Genomic DNA, 15,517 nt, shown 5'->3' on the forward strand with positions numbered 1-15,517 from the left:
TGCAAGCGTGGAAAAGGGGGTTTTTTTTTTCTTTTTTTTCAGGAAGTGTTGACCCGATCTTTGGACATGCTGAAGTGAACATAAGCCCTGCTATAGGGAGCTATGCAGTGACCAACGTTATTTCAACAACAGCGGCAGCGGTCACTGCTACTTCGGAAGCTAACAGAGACAGAGACCATCTGCTTTGAAACCCTAACATCATTCCCGATACCACGGGTGCAGACACAGAAGGCTCTTTTGTTCTCTTTTAGTTTTCTAGTAACTAAAATACCCACACACATCTCCACAAACCCTTTCATCATCAGCAGGATCCAAAGCAATACGATCAAATCTTGGGCGAATGTACCCTCTATCAACCACGCATATACTCCCTGCTTTTTCCCCCCCAATCCAAACATCCACAAAAGCACAATCTCCCATCATCATAATCGTCACAAATCCTTCTTCATCTCCGACTCGACCGCCTCATCGTCGTACCTCGTCCTCGTCACCTCGCCGCCGTCGCCCTCGTCGGCATCCTCCACGTCGCCGTCCTCCTCCTTCCGCACCAGCAGCAGCCTCTGCTCCTCGAAATCCTCAAAGACCTCGGGCCCGAAGCGCTCGACGACGTCCAGGACCTCCTTTGCGACGCGGCGGCGGCGCTCGCGCAGGCGCACCAGGGCGCCCTTGCTCCACGGGTTGAGGGCCACCAGCAGCGGCGGCAGGCTCTTGACGACGTCCATGCCGACCTCGCCGATGCGCAGGCCGGCGAAGGTGACGGCGACCATGAGGGCGAAGAAGGCGGGGACGAACGCTTTGAGGGGCAGCCAGGCGGGGACCCACGTCGTCGCGCGCGCCCACCACGGGACGGCGGCGGGGTCGCACGCGGCGGCGCCGCCGCGGCACAGGACGAGCCAGACGGAGACGACGCCCGTGTACCACGCGTACAGCGCGGGCGCGAGGCCGAGCGCGACGAGCATCTTCCACGTGCCCACGACGTCGCGCGCCTCGAGCTTGACCGACGAGCCCGCCAGCGCCTTGCGCTGCTTGCGGACCGAGATGACCTTGGTCGTGACGAAGACGGGCCAGAAGAGGGCGAGCGACGGCAGCGTGCCGGCGACCAGCGCGCCCACGAAGGCGACGCGCCGCAGCAGCGTCGCGAGCGCGTACAGCCACGGCCGCCGGCCGACGTCGCCCCACTCGACCTGGTGGTCCTTGACGCCGAGCGAGCGCAGCTGCCGGTTGTACGCCGTGACGGAGCGCGTGAGCTTCTGCACCTGCGGCGCGTCGCGGAAGCGCGCGTACCCCTCGAGCAGCCGGCGGTTGAGCTCGACCGTCGTCGAGAGCGGCAGCTTCGCGCGCAGCGGCTTGTACAGCCGCCGCGTCGCCTGCACGAGCATCAGCGTCTCGTGGTCGGGCGCCTGCTGCGTGACGGTGGCCAGCGACGCCTCGATGGTGGCGAGCAGGGACGAGACGGCGTCCCGTTTGGAGTCACCCCCTTCGGCGAAGGCGGCGATTTGGTCGGGATGCACGCGGACGGGGCCGCCGAACTCGACGACGGCGCGGGAGCGGAACTTGTTCGGGTGGAAGTAGTTCATGCCGCACGGCAGGATGGTGAGGCCGCAGCCGGGATCGCGGGCGAGGGTGCCGAGGGCGATGATGGCGGCGCCGGCTTTGAGGGGGAGGAGGGAGGGCCGGTCGTGCGAGCCGCCTTCGGGGAAGATGCCGATGCAGCCGCCGGCGATGAGCTCGTTGTAGACGGCGTCGAACATTTGGTGTTGGTCGATGTGCGGCGAGACCTTGTACGAGGTGCCTTCGTCGCGCAGGGCCTTGTGCAACTGGTGGTCGGGCTCGAAGGGCTTGAACGGGGTACGCAGACGCAACGTGTCGGCGGAGAGGATCTCAGCGATGGACTGCTGCTCCGGACTCTCTTCGCCGACCTTGGGCAGGATGATGTTGCCGCCGACCATGAACTGGGAGTCGGTGAAGTCGACGCCGTCGCCCCGAGCGCGCACCAGGGTCGGGTCGCCTTCCGGATCGGGCAAGTAGATCTTCCCGGGGCCCGGCTTGATGTGGTCCATGGCGCGCACGACGGGCAGGGCGCCCATGCGGCCGGCCATGGCGCCGATGTACGGCTCCCGCATCGACTTGTCGGCGATGAGGAAGGAGACGCGGCGGCCGGCGTGGTGCTTGAGGATGCGCATCAGCAGGGCCGAGTCGACGAACTGGTTGGCGTGCGGCGCGGCGATGATGATGACGGGCCCCCGCGCAGGCACCCGCCAGGCGTTGCGCGGGTAGACCTCGCGGAAGAAGATGTCCAGGCAGAGGGTGAAGATGAAGACTCCAATATCGTATACCCAGGGCACCAGCGGCCGCCGGTGCTGCTTGGAGGCCGGCATGGTGGGCGTGGATGTGGTGTCGTTGTCGTTAGAAGTGGAAGTTGTGTTACATACGTCGCGCGTCCAAAATCGAAAATCGGCCTCGGCTGCCAGCCTGTGTCTTGAATCCTGCTGGGTGCGCACCAACAAACGCTGGAAACACGCGTGTTCACAAGGCCGGTCTGCTTGATCTCATGGCATGGTTGACTTCCGAATGCAGGCTCGTTCGTTCACGGTTCTGTTGTTGCACATGCGATTAATCAACACTCCGACTGGCCTAGTGCGACCGCACTCACGATGTCATATCGAGTCTGTACGGGTATCGCATCCAGAAGCAGCCCATGCGGAGAGATCAAATGTCAAAAAGGCACAGGCGGTACATTTACGCATCCATGACGCCAAGCGGGATGGTAGTGCACAGTAAGGGTTGCTTATCTGTTAGCGTCGAAGGAACAGTCACTAGCAGCCGCTGCTTATCGCGGTGGCTGGGACGGCCACTAGCCCCAACCTACTCCACCGGGCTCTAACTGAGCGTGTGCAAAACATCATCCCAAGTCTATCGCAATGTAGAGGTGAGAATCATGACGTTGGACGATCTTCAGATGATGCGGCGCTGGGCGCCTCGCCACCCGGGTGTTGCGTTGCGCACATACACCTCTCTTGCCGAGCCAGATGGCCAGCGACAGCGTCGGAGTGTAGAGCTCGTCGTAGGATTGCGCTGGGCACCAAGCCTTTGGGGGCGGGAAGCGTCGGGCCATTTAATAGAGTGATGGTGTTGGTGGGTCGTCTGTCGCGTGTCAATTGGCTGCCTGGATCCCTGGTGTTGGCCGGGCGGCCTGAGCCGCGAGCCAGCCCAGATTGGGCACGACATCTGAACTCCAACACATCGCCCGTCCTCCATCCTCGCCATTTTTCACATGTTCGCAATGCTGCCAAGGAATCGTGCGACCGGCGTGGGAGAAGGCCTGTCCGGCTCGCAGGTCGCATCGAGCTACCTTGGGAAAGGCTAGGAAAGAGCAGCGTCCGTATCTCCAGTCTTCCGATTGCAGCATGCTGATCATGGCTCTTCTTTCACAGCCCGGCTCCGAGCAGTAAATGTCGCGAACATCGGCGCTGATCAGTGGGCAAACGGCCTGATACGAAACTCTCGCAAGACCGGCTTGGACAGCCCATTTTTCGCCTGAGGACAAACCATCATCATCGCTCGCTCTCGCCAGGTTTGATGTCCGCGCCAGGACCGCCCAGTGCCCGTCCTCCCGTGATGCTTACTGCGGAGAAAAGTCAGCATACGTCATACGATGACACGGAATCCGCATAACCGACAAGAAGGCAGTCGCGTCCCGACGGCCGAATGCGCAAACACATCCGAAGACGAGCGGGTTGACCGGTCCGGATACGCATGCAAAGACTCTTCTTTGTCAGCCCGGGCAGAGCCGCTTGCCTCTCGCCGAGCACAGGCCCTCGGAGCGACGGAGCCACGGAGCCCAGCGGCTGTGAAGTGGCTGACTGGCTGAAGCCTGGTCTGGCCTGGCCAGCTCATGGTGCTCGGCGGGGTCAACACGCGGCGCAATGGACAGCAGCTGCGCATGCTTTTGTACAGTGAGGCAGGAGGATGGCGCAGCTGAAGGACTAAAAATACATAGGCGTCGTAAAGACCAACGCTGGGTGGCGAAGCTCGCGGGTCGTGCGTCCAGGGACCCAACTCAGCCCGCGTGCAGCACGAGTAGCGGTGAACGTGCTCACGAGCAGAGGCCGAAAGAACCACCGTGCCGGAGGGGCGATCAGCGATAGCGCGCGGCAACGAGGCGAAGGTTGAATCGACGTGAAGATTGTCGATTCCGGGGCCGAGAGGCAATGCGCGGCGTCGGCTGCGGCGAGGGCGACGTGGTGGGCGATGGGGTGAGGGTGGTGGTGGTGGGAACGTGGTGGTTCGGCCGGTGAGCAAGCGTTCGGCGGCTGCTCCCGCGCTTTCCCCAGCGCGGCGCGGCATGAACGCGTGCTCGTTGGGGCAATGTGCGACGCCGGATGACGGACATGCAGGTCAGACGGGCAGGCGCGATAGGCAGACAGGCAGAGGCGCGTCTGGGCTACTGGGCTAGCTACACGGAGGTGACAACTCAGGTGGTGACGCGGAGCCCACACGTTCCAATAGCCGGCCGCTTCGGGCTAGGGCGATGGGGACGAAATGGCGGTATTGGACAACAGTTGGCTGTAGGCGGCTCTCAAGGCGGAGGTGGCCCTAGTTGCGGAGATCGTCGGGCCTTTGCGCCGCGCCGCGCTCGGGCAGGCAGGACTCCACTGGCATGAGCCCGAAAATTCTCAATGCTCAACTGACGGGTGGGGAGCGTGCCTGCTTAAGTAGAACAGCGGGTGCCGCCATGCTGTGCTCGAAGCCTAGCCAGTTCCCCTCGCACAGAACCGAGAGATCAAGCACCATGGATTCGGCGTGGTCCGAGAAGGACCTCCCCGGCTACGACGCCCGCAGCGTGCGGAGCGCCTCCACCACCTCGAGCGGAAACACCCACGTGCCGCCCGTCGTGCACTACCAGGCCAATGAGCGCGATGTCGACCGCTACCGCAACAGCTTCGGCGCCATCATCGACACCACCTACATGCAGCCCGGCGGCGACGACGTGTACGACGCCAAGGTCAAGCTGCTGAACGAGGCCCTCCTGGACATGGGCATGGGCCGGTACCAGTGGCTCCTCACCGTCGTGACCGGCCTGGGCTGGTTCCTCGATAGCGTGCGTCGACTCCTTCCCGTTCCGGCTAGCCCCCGCTGACTTGCCCCCCAGTTTTGGATGTTCTCGTTCGCCTTCATCCAGCCCGCCGTGCAGAACGAGGCCAAGTTCTTCACCAGCAATGCCGCCCTGCTCACCGTGTGCCAGTACGTCGGCCTCACCGTCGGCGCCTCGGTGCTGCCCATGGTGTCCGACTTCATCGGCCGCAAGACCGTCTTCAACTTCTCGCTCGCCCTCATGTGCATCACCGGCCTCATTGGCGCCGGCATGCCCACCTTCACCGGCCTCTGCGTCGTCGCCACCTTCATGAGCATCGCCGCCGGCGGCAACCAGGCCGTCGACAGCTCCATCTTCCTGGAGATCATCCCGGCCTCGCACCAGTACCTGCTGACCATGCAGGGTGCCTACTCCGGCCTGGGCAAGCTGGTCGCCGCCCTCGTCTCTTGGTAAGCTCACTGCTTCGCCCGGCTCTCCTCACGCACCGGCTAACCCGTCCAGGCCTCTGATCTCCAAGTACTCGTGTGCCGCCGACGCCACGCCCGAGACGTGCAACTACGCCACCAACATGGGCTGGCGCTATGCCTGGTGGACGTTGGGCGCCATCACCTGTGTCTTCTGCATCATCCGCTACTTCTTCACCCTGCACGAGACGCCCAAGTTCCTGCTGGGCCAGAACCGCGACGCCGACGTCGTGGCCACGGTGACGGCCATCGCGCACCACAACGGCCGCCAGACGTGGCTCACGCTCGACGCCTTCCAGCACATCGAGAAGATCCACGGCCCGCCGACGCTGCGCGCCACGCCCGCCAACAGCTCCAAGGCGCGCCTCTGCCTGCAGCCCTTCCGCCCGTCGTGGCTGCGCACCCTCTTCTGCACCCGCAACCTGCGCACCAGCACCACCGTCCTCATCGTCATCTGGTCGCTCGTCGGCCTCGCCTTCCCGCTGCACGCCGCCTTCGTCACCCGCTGGCTCGCCGCGCGCCACCCGTCCACCAACGCCTTCAGCACCAGCCTCACCTTCCAGACGCACGTCTACACGGCCCTCTGCGCCATCCCCGGGCCCATCGTCGCCGGCTTCCTCATCGAGACGGAGCGCCTCGGCCGCAAGAAGACGGGCGCCGCCGCCACGCTGCTCGCGGGCGTGCTGTCGTTCGCGTACGCGTCGGCCCGCTCCAAGGGCGACGTCATCGCGTGGCAGTGCGTGCTCGCATTCGCCCAGAACGCCGTCGTCAGCCTCATGTTCCTGTACGTGGCCGAGACGTTTGCGGCGCCCGTCCGCGGCACCGGCATGGGCGTCGTCGGCGCCGCCGGCCGCGCCGCCGGCCTGGTCGGCGCCCTCGTCGTGGCCCTGTGCGAAAGCAGCAGCAGCAGCGCCCCCGTGTGGGTGGCCAGCGGCTGCTGGATCGTCGCCGGCGCGCTGTGGATGGCGCTGCCGTACGAGATGAGGGCGAGGGCGTCGAACTAAATCGAGTGGTTTGTTTGTCCCTTTCTTGAACATCTTTTTTTTCTGGTCCGTGTTCTTTTTTTTTTTTTTTCTCGACACGGATTTTTTGTAAATCGGGTGCGTCATTTTCCAGGAGTTTGACAGGTTGCGAGCGGGGGGGATATTAGGAACTCTCCTTTTTTTATATCATGACGATGATCATAACGATGGCATTATGAGACACGCTCTTTGGTTTTAGATATACCACACGAACTCTGGGGAAGGGAAGGTGGGGCGGGAAAGCAACCACCTGAGAGAGATATAGATACCAAGCTCGGATGGAAAAAATGTTGATATTGCAAAGGCAATTGTATATATGATAAAAACGTTCCTTACAACTCTGTGTTGCGTGCTGCCTTCTCACGCTTGCCAATGCTTTGTTACTTTGTGTCGCCCTTAGCCCGCAATATTTCGCAGAAAGAATTAGAAGACCCAATACCTGCTTCAAGAATTTTAAAACCAAGGGCTCAATTTTCATCACATCCACGTACTTTACAGATTCATCTCATTGGTTTGTCTTCTCAAATATCTTTCCCTCAGCACCTGAGCATTTCTGCGCGACCTCGGTTGCATCGCCCCCAACGTAGTGCAGACCATTCAAGCGCTCCGTCAAAAAGAATCCTCCGCATTGAGCCAGCAAAAGTCTCTTCCTCGCCCTTACATGACAATGCAAGAGCTCTTGGGGTTGCCAAAGAGGACACCGAGGTTAGGCATGTTGGTGATATCTGTTGAGTTTTCTGAAGGGTTTGGTGGGGTTTTCTGGAGAAACTGAGGCGGACGTCCATCGCAATTGCTCAAGAGTGCTCAGAGTTTATATGTACCTGCTCATGCGAGAACAAACAGTCCTTCCGAACGAAACCATCCATTTGGCTTGGAAACACCTGATACCGGGACGAAAGAAAATGAAAGTCGACCATCCGACCGGCAGGCTGGAGATGGGGTGCGGCACATCGAAAACGGCCGGACCACACGTTGTCGGCGGCATCGCTTTGTCTGCAGCATAACGGATTTCCGGCCATCAATGCTGACGCCACAACAGTGCTTGCGGGCCTCTGAAAGACGGACGGTTCCGGGAATGCGATGTCCGACTGACAGTTGTCCGCCCGCTTTGTCTGGAGCAACGGTGAGCCCGAACCGACGGGCCGCGAGTCCGCATTCCCAGTTAGTATACCGCTCACTGGCGGCTGCTGTCCTTGCAGGTTCCGGCCCGATCTCGCTCCAACTCAAAGAAGACTGACGTTTGTTTCACAGACCACGATTTCATACGGAAAATCTGTATTATGGAAGAAGGCTGTTGCAATGAGCACCGTTACAAGCGAATGAGTGAGTGAACAACCGCCGGACTTCCCTGAGGCTGTGGCTCTTGATCTCCCCGCCCTGTTTCATGCGCGGCGGCATTCTCCTTGGGCCCCTCAGTGGAAGGCGGCTAGAAAGTGCGAAAAGATAGCCCCATCACCCATCAACAGTCCTCCTACTCAGATCCACGCAACGTCAAAGCCATCTACCTGAACAGCTCAATGGCGTCAAGGATCTAACTCAAACATCAGTTACAAACCGTCCCAAGAGCTCTCAGAAGGGACGAAATCCACACTACTCACATAGTTCGGCGTCAGGTAGCTGTCGCCGCTGCTGCCGGAAACGACGGAAATGGTGATGGTGTTGTCCGTCGACAGCGCGCCGTCGGGGATGGCGAAGTCGTAGATCTCGCCGTAGCCGCGGTACGCGCCGCGCGTGACGCCGCGCGAGTCGATCTTGGTGGGCGCGGCGGCCGAGTCGGAGTGGTCGTTGACGGTGATGGACGGGCGGCCGCCAGCAAAAGACAAGGTGGTGCCGACGCGCAGGGTGGCCGCGCCGCTCGCGTCGGCGGCGTCGAGGGCGAGGGTGATGGTCAACGGGTCGTTGAGCCCTTTGAAGAGGGCCATGGGCACGCTGGAAGCGTCGGACGAGCCGACGGTGTAGGTGACGGGGCCCCAGTCGGACATGCGCGCGTCGCTGGGGTGCATGCGCAGCTGGTTGGCCGCGTTGAGGAAGCCGTCGGGCTTGCCGTCCCACGCGCCGATGAGGAAGAGCGGGTCGCTGTTGGCGGTCCACTCGCTGGCGATGTCGGCGCTGGTGGCGGACCCGGCCGTCACGGTCACGCTGGCCTCGGCGACGTTGAGCTCGGTCTGGTAGAGCACCATGGTGTAGGTGCCGGGCTTCATGGCGGGCGAGGTGAAGGCGCCGGCCGACGAGGCGTAGGTCCAGTACTGCGCCGCGTCGTTGTACCAGTGCAGCACCATGTCGTAGGCCGAGCCGTCGATGCCGGACGCGGTGCCCGTAACGGTGCCGCGCGCGCTGTCGGCCACGTAGCCCTCCAGGTCGAGGTCGGCCATGAAGGAGAAGTCGACGTTGGCCAGGGTGGGGATGCCCGAGCGCGACCAGTACATGGCGTAGGGCCCGTGGAGCCCCTGGCGGAAGTCCTCGGTCTGGACGTGCCCGCTGTTCATGTACCAGTACAGCGCCGTCATGTCGCCGCCGTTGTTGGTGTTGATGTCGCGGTGGAAGGGCCCGCCCGACGACGTCTCGTACTGCGGCATCAGCATGCACGCGTGCGTTGCGTCGCTGTACACGCAGTGCACCTCGTCGTCGATGAAGCGCTCCGACGAGTAGAACTTGCTGCGCGTCTCGCCGTCGACCACGAAGACGTCGGACCCTTCGACCGTCGACGTGCTGTCTGCCGTCGTCGACGCGTCGCCGAACGGGTACTCGCTGGGCAGCTCTGCCGCATCCAGCCGGGCGATGTAGCGCAGCTCTCCAATGTCGGGCTCGGCGCTGGTGTAGGTCGCCATGTAGATGACGGGGTCTCCCGACTTGAACACATAGTAGTGGACGAGCGTGTCCGTTGTGCAAGTGACCTTGATCACATCTGGCTCGTCGTCAGCGAGAAGTGAGTGGCTTTCAATGGAGCCGGTTTACCGTCAATCGTCTCGGCAGTGACGTCTGCGGAGCCAAGGCCGGAACCAATGTGAGATCCCTGCGCGGAATACTGGTACTCCTGGCCGTAGAAGACGATTGACGTGATGTCGCAGCTAGCACTATCAACGGTGACGACCAGGGAGTTGGAGGATCCCGCGTCGATGGTGTAGCTGTCGCCATTGTCCGTGAGGCCAAATGCAGCCAGTGCGACCTGGCTGCAGATGGAGACGAGGAGAGCAATTGAAAAGGCCGCCAACATTGTGAGCGGCGTGGAGAAAGGACGACAGAGTTGCTGGTCCAAGGGAAAGACGTGAGTGCGGCACTGGTCTTTAATATATCGCCGGATGCGCGGCTATTGCAGACCATGTACGCGTCCATTGCCACGTCGAGGCGAATAAACGCACAGTCGTAAATTGAACGGAAGATTGGGAGTTTAGCGACCTGCCGCATGCAAGGGCAGTTACACAGACAATCGCACCGATTGGAGGGCTTTTGAAACGTCGAATCCCCGTCAGGTGGGAGCAACGTGGAGAGGAGCCGAAGATCTACAGGTCAAATGCCCTGTTTTATATATCCCCGGGCTCCTGCAGCCTTGGCGAACGCGCAACAGATAGTAGCTGCAGCTTGACTTTACCGTATGCAGTTGGACACGGCCGGTTCGGACCGGTCGAGGGTGCGCTCGGACCGGTGGACGCGACGCTTTTGGCAAATATTGACTGCTATTCTGTGCGACCGTTTGAAGTGGCCTACCCGGCCTTCGGGCTCTTCTCGAGCGACAAACGCGCGAACGCCGAGCTCCCCTTGTCACTTGTTCCTTCCCCGCAAATCACCTGTATTGGCTTACGCCCGATCTGAAGAAGCTTGGTCAAATAGTGCAGATAAACAAGGATCTGACCACGTGGAGGAAGCGTAGATCGCCACTGATCCTCCAGGCTATTCGGAGCGTTGCTGTCCGAGTTCGGCAACGACTTCGTCGTCACTTAGTGACGGACGGGCGGAAACAACACTTCATCATACAAGAGTGGTAAGAGCAATGAAAGGAAAATCCCTCAGCCACGCGTACAGTCAGTCGGGTTTGTTTAGGCTCAGTTTGTGGGGGTTCGGAATCTCTGGACCCATTCAGTCGCCGTAGCTGTATGCCACACTGGAAATGGGGTTCTCCAGACGCCCGTCGCGGGAGAAAAGTCGGTCGTGGAACTGAAACAGCCACAAGCTATTCTGAGAGTTATGTAAGTTAAGTGCCAGATTTGAGTCAAGCAGAACTCGAAGGTGTCACTGAGCTACCAAATCACTGGCCAGCGGACATTTTGTGGGCTATGCGCACTTTTGCTTTCGTTTCTAAAAGTAGAGAGACGAGGAATAGCCTAAAAGCCCCCGTGAGATCATCCTCAGCTCGTCCATTGAAAGTGACAGAGTGAAGCTCGCCAGCCAGCAAAAAATCTTCTCTTGCTGCCGCCCGATTCAAGCCCAGCTCTACAAAAGTCAAGTCAGCTGTAGTACACATCTCCACTTCATCAGTAGTCCGTAGGAATTGACAAGATGTATAACGTCCTAAGTAGCAGATCTAAAGAGTCTCTCCTACTATGATCCCCGTTAAAGTTGTCCAAAGCAAGAGTAGGGCTTCATCCCGTTGAGGCGGGCGCATAGTAAGTGGGATATCATTGTGAAATACTAGCTGAGGCTTGAACGATAATGCAGGTGGCGGAGTTGGAAACTCAGCCGCATGTGCAAGTAGCTTTTCTTGCACAACAAGATAGCGCCCCTTCGTCAGCTCTCGAGTGCGGTAGCCCTCGGAGGGTATTCTTAGCCTCGCGCCACATCATGACCTGACATGCTTATGAATATCGATGACGCGTTAGCCTGAGCGTGCGGGCGGGCTCAACATGCGCCACACTTTAGTGTCGCACGAAGGAAGCGATTGGCCGTCAGCCCTACCGCCCGTGGTGTCACACTCTGAAACAAAGCCAGCTATCAATACAATGGCATTCTTTTTCTATGTTATGTCCACTTGGCAGGCTTGGATAATTATAGCATATGCGCATTTGGTTCCGAGATCGCCTACTTTGCGCTTCCTCTTTGGGATGGCGTAACGTGCCAAGTCGGGTTCTTAGAGCACCGTCAGACTCAAGTACTTGACATCTTCAGAAGCTGCCTCCAGTGATTTGTCGCAAATCAGTGAGTGTATCGATAGGAGTCTAAATCGCAGCCGGCATTCAGCAGGAGCAGAACCAGGAGCGATGCGGGTTGTATGGTCGCACAAAGCCAAGAATCACAGCCGCCATATACATGCAGTCAGCCAGCACTGCCAGAATGCATCCAGACGCGATTGCGCGCTAGCTCTCGGCACGGATACTGCGCCGGACCAAAGCCTCCACGCAACAAAATGCCAAACAGCCCGGTTAACCGGCCCCTGTGGGACTACTTTCACTTTTGCATTTCCCCTACACACCCAGGAGTGTCCAGCAAAGCCAAGCACAGCATGGTCTGGGGTTGATTGGCGGTTGCTTTTTTCTGTGGAGTGCCCCGATTCAATGAGTATTGATTTCTCCTGCTAGTGGCGGCCAAATATGTTATCCAACCATTTGCCAGGAAGCATCGGGCGAGCCTCTTGCCGTACCTTCTGAGCCTTCCTCACGGTCCGATACCGAGCCAAGAAGTTGGGGCGGGATGAGCCACCACGACCCGCACTGCACCGTGTCAGCCACCCAGGCGGGTGGTCGGTGCTTATTTTCAGTCACTCTGGGCTGAGCTCTATAAAACCACCTCCGTCGCTTTCAAAGTACCTCAACTTCTTCATCTAAATCCAACTCTCCACCCTAGATTTCCTTTGTCACTAGAGCTTCACCCTCGTTTAGATCTCCTTCTTGGCAATGTCTTCGATCGTTTCTAAGATCTTCGTTGGAGTTGTTGCCTTCACTGCCGGCTTGACTCAAGAGCAGACCAACGGGTAAGCCACTCTCCGTTCTTCATCGGCCTCCGACTAATCCATGTAGTGTGTCCAAGTGGGGCACTCTTGAAGCGCCGAAGCTCTCAAAGTTCATCGATAGAGTAAGCTTCTTCCAATGCATACCATCGCCCGTTTGCTTATATGTTCTCCAGGGCTACGGAGTTCCATGGGCGGGCAAGAATTGTACAAATGCAAATCCCTACACAGAGTAAGTCTCGCCACCTTTCGGCCAGCCGGGATACGCCAGCTTACACCCGGTTCAGAGCTCCAGACACGGGAGTAACGGTCAAGTACGACCTCACGATTGAGCGTCACCCGCTGTCCCCCGACGGCTACAAGAAGAATGTCCTCCTCATCAACGGACAGTACCCTGGGCCACTCATTGAAGCCAACTGGGGCGACATGATCGAAGGTCAGTCACTGCGCAGATGCACTCGATCCAGGCACGAATCTGACAGCTTCAGTCACTCTACATAATCAGATCAGCGGTCCTGAGGAAGGCACGCAGCTCCACATGCACGGCTTCACGCAGAAGGGCACCCCTCACATGGATGGCGTTCCTTCGGTTTCAAGCTGCCCGATCGCTCCCAACGACACCTTCGTATACTCGTTCAGGGCCGACCTTTACGGAACGGGGTGGTACCACTCCCACTACTCGGGTCAGTCCGCGGGCGGGCTGGTTGGCCCCGTTGTGGTCCACGGCCCAAGTGCTCTCGACTACGACATCGACCTCGGCCCGGTTCTGTTGAGCGAGTGGTATCACAAGGACTACCTGGAGCTTATTGATGGCGGTGCGTATGCAAGCTCCATGTTCGACATATGTGGCAACTGACGCGTCTATAGTCGTCGGTACGGATCCCAGTCTCTGGCACCCACTTGCAGACAACAACATGATCAACGGCAAGATGGACTACGACTGCTCTCTCAGCACCGATGGAACCCCTTGCGTTGCCAACGCCGGTCTCGCCAAGTTCAACTTCACCAGAGGCGCAACGCACCGGCTTCGGCTCATCAACGCCGGCGCTGCCTCCGTGCAGCACTTCACCATCGATGGCCACGAGATGACCGTCATCGCCAATGACTTTGTCCCCATCGAGCCGTACCAGACGAACGTCGTCACGCTCGGAGTAAGCCCAGCCCACCCCCTTCCCCATCATCAATGCTCATCCACCAACCTTGCTGCAGGCCGGCCAGAGATCCGACGTCCTCGTCACCGCATTGAACAGCTCCAACGGCGCCTACTGGATGCGCAGCGTCATCGCCAGCTCCGATTCTTGCAACTGGTCGAAGCAGCCCACCGCGCTTGCCGCCATCTACTACGACGGCGTCGACACCAACACCCGGCCCAACAGCACCGCCTGGCCCGTCGCCACCACCTGCGACAACGACCCGCTCGCGCAGACGACGCCCCTCTACCCCATCCCCGCGGACCCGCGCCCCGCCACCACGCTCGAGCTGGACTTCAGCTCCGAGGTCAACGCGACCGGCCACCCCGTCTGGACCGTCAACGACAGCGGCTTCCACGGCGACTACAACCAGCCCGTCCTCTCGCTCGCCGCCGCCGGCCGGCTGTCCGACCCGCACGCGCTGGCGCCGCAGTGGAACGTCTACAACGCCGGCAGCAACGGTACCGGCGCCGCGCGCGTCGTCATGCACAACAACTCGACCATGGCCCACGTAAGCCCTTCTTCCCCCCACCATCATCTCCCTCCCCCCACCTCCCCGTCCGGGCAAACCCAAAACTAACACCCACACGCAGCCCATGCACCTCCACGGCCACAACGCGCAGATCCTCTCCCTCGGCCCCGGCCCGTGGGACGGCCGCACCGTCGCGCGCCCGGCCAACCCCGCGCGGCGCGACGTCTACCAGCTGCCGCCCAACGGCCACCTCGTGATCCAGTACGCGCTGGACAACCCGGGCGTGTGGCCGCTGCACTGCCACGTCACGTGGCACCTGTCGGCCGGCATGTTCGCCAGCGTCGTCGAGCGCGCGGGCGAGATCGGTCGCGCGGTGGGCGAGCAGGGAAGGGCGGAGATGCAGAGGGTGTGCGAGGCGTGGGATGCCTGGTCGGAGGGGAACGTGGTGGATCAGGTGGACAGTGGGGTTTGAGTGGGGAGGGAGATGGAAGCGGGATGGGATGTTGTTGGTTGCTGGGTTTGGCTCTGACTCTGTCCTTCCTTTTCTTCTTCTTTTCTCCTCACGGTCAGTCCGCCTGTTGGCGCGACGGTACGGCTTTCTTTTAACCCTTGCGTTGCATCTCATAGACCTTTAATACACTAGCCCGGACATTAATCCCATTAGAACTATATCGACTGGAAGTGCTAATTGGATGTATTTAATCAGCAAAATTGAGAGTAAGAAGCGTTCTTCTTCAAGTGGCTGGGGAGGTTCGGTCCAATGGCCAAGCTTACGCTCGCACCACTCAGGAAGAGTTTCGCATCCTCAGCGGAGCTCAGAGGGCTCGAGTCGTCTGTCACCAGCTGTGCTGGGACAGGGTCGAACATACCGCTTACCAAAAGACTTTTTGAGCCATGCGGGCGGACAGATTCTGAGCAGGCTTCAAGTATTTATAGGACCAGAAAATGTCCACCGACCATCCGAGGGCTGTAGCAAGTAGTTCCCGCAAGCTTTGGGGACCGGCAATATCAATACCATATGAACGACACCATGCCCTACCCCATACAGGGTTCGAAAGAAATGAAACATGCCGAGTCATTGTCTTACCTCAGGCAAAAACTTGAGCATGCACGACTTGACCAGCCCTAAGTCCGGAAGAGGCAACAGTAGCCTTCGGGGATTGGCTCTGCCAGGGTCTTCCCCCTCGCAGACTTTAGTATTTCCCCGCAACACCTTCCGGTTCCGTCACACTTAAGGCCAAGACGATGACAATCGTTTGAGTCCTGCACTTGGTTCGTCCGCTTGTTTCCCCGCTAAGCTCCCGAGCAATGGAGCTATTGCGTTTACGCGTATGATGGTTTGCGGTGTGCGTCGAAGCTTGTCGAAGGATGCTTGGCGAGCCTCATGTCAGTACTG

The 15,517-nt window shown here is 59.8% G+C and overlaps 4 protein-coding genes across 4 annotated transcripts; 2 read left to right on the plus strand and 2 right to left on the minus strand.

Moving 5' to 3' along the window:
- Positions 1-431: 431 nt before the first annotated feature.
- SCT1_1 (Glycerol-3-phosphate/dihydroxyacetone phosphate acyltransferase) lies at positions 432-2,378 on the minus strand (the record flags this gene model as incomplete). The annotated part of the gene is made up of 1 exon (XM_066773287.1): positions 432-2,378. One exon carries the CDS (start codon positions 2,376-2,378, stop codon positions 432-434), a length of 1,947 nt encoding a protein of 648 aa, XP_066635854.1.
- A 2,357-nt stretch (positions 2,379-4,735) lies between these two features.
- On the plus strand, positions 4,736-6,563 carry SLS55_001800 (uncharacterized protein; the record flags this gene model as incomplete). Its single annotated transcript, XM_066773288.1, has 3 exons — positions 4,736-5,101; positions 5,153-5,544; positions 5,597-6,563. The coding sequence occupies 3 exons, from the start codon at positions 4,736-4,738 to the stop codon at positions 6,561-6,563; spliced, it is 1,725 nt and encodes a 574-aa protein (XP_066635855.1).
- A 1,519-nt stretch (positions 6,564-8,082) lies between these two features.
- Positions 8,083-9,795, minus strand: SLS55_001801 (uncharacterized protein; the record flags this gene model as incomplete). Its single annotated transcript, XM_066773289.1, has 3 exons — positions 8,083-8,112; positions 8,180-9,486; positions 9,537-9,795. The coding sequence occupies 3 exons, from the start codon at positions 9,793-9,795 to the stop codon at positions 8,083-8,085; spliced, it is 1,596 nt and encodes a 531-aa protein (XP_066635856.1).
- Positions 9,796-12,406: 2,611 nt separating this feature from the next.
- SLS55_001802 (uncharacterized protein) lies at positions 12,407-14,593 on the plus strand (the record flags this gene model as incomplete). Its single annotated transcript, XM_066773290.1, has 8 exons — positions 12,407-12,483; positions 12,530-12,584; positions 12,636-12,691; positions 12,747-12,895; positions 12,948-13,274; positions 13,327-13,610; positions 13,669-14,160; positions 14,243-14,593. The coding sequence occupies 8 exons, from the start codon at positions 12,407-12,409 to the stop codon at positions 14,591-14,593; spliced, it is 1,791 nt and encodes a 596-aa protein (XP_066635857.1).
- Positions 14,594-15,517: the final 924 nt, after the last annotated feature.

Source organism: Diplodia seriata (assembly GCF_021436955.1).
Source record: "Diplodia seriata strain FDS-637 chromosome Unknown scaffold_2, whole genome shotgun sequence".
Classification (NCBI taxonomy): Eukaryota; Fungi; Ascomycota; class Dothideomycetes; order Botryosphaeriales; family Botryosphaeriaceae; genus Diplodia; species Diplodia seriata.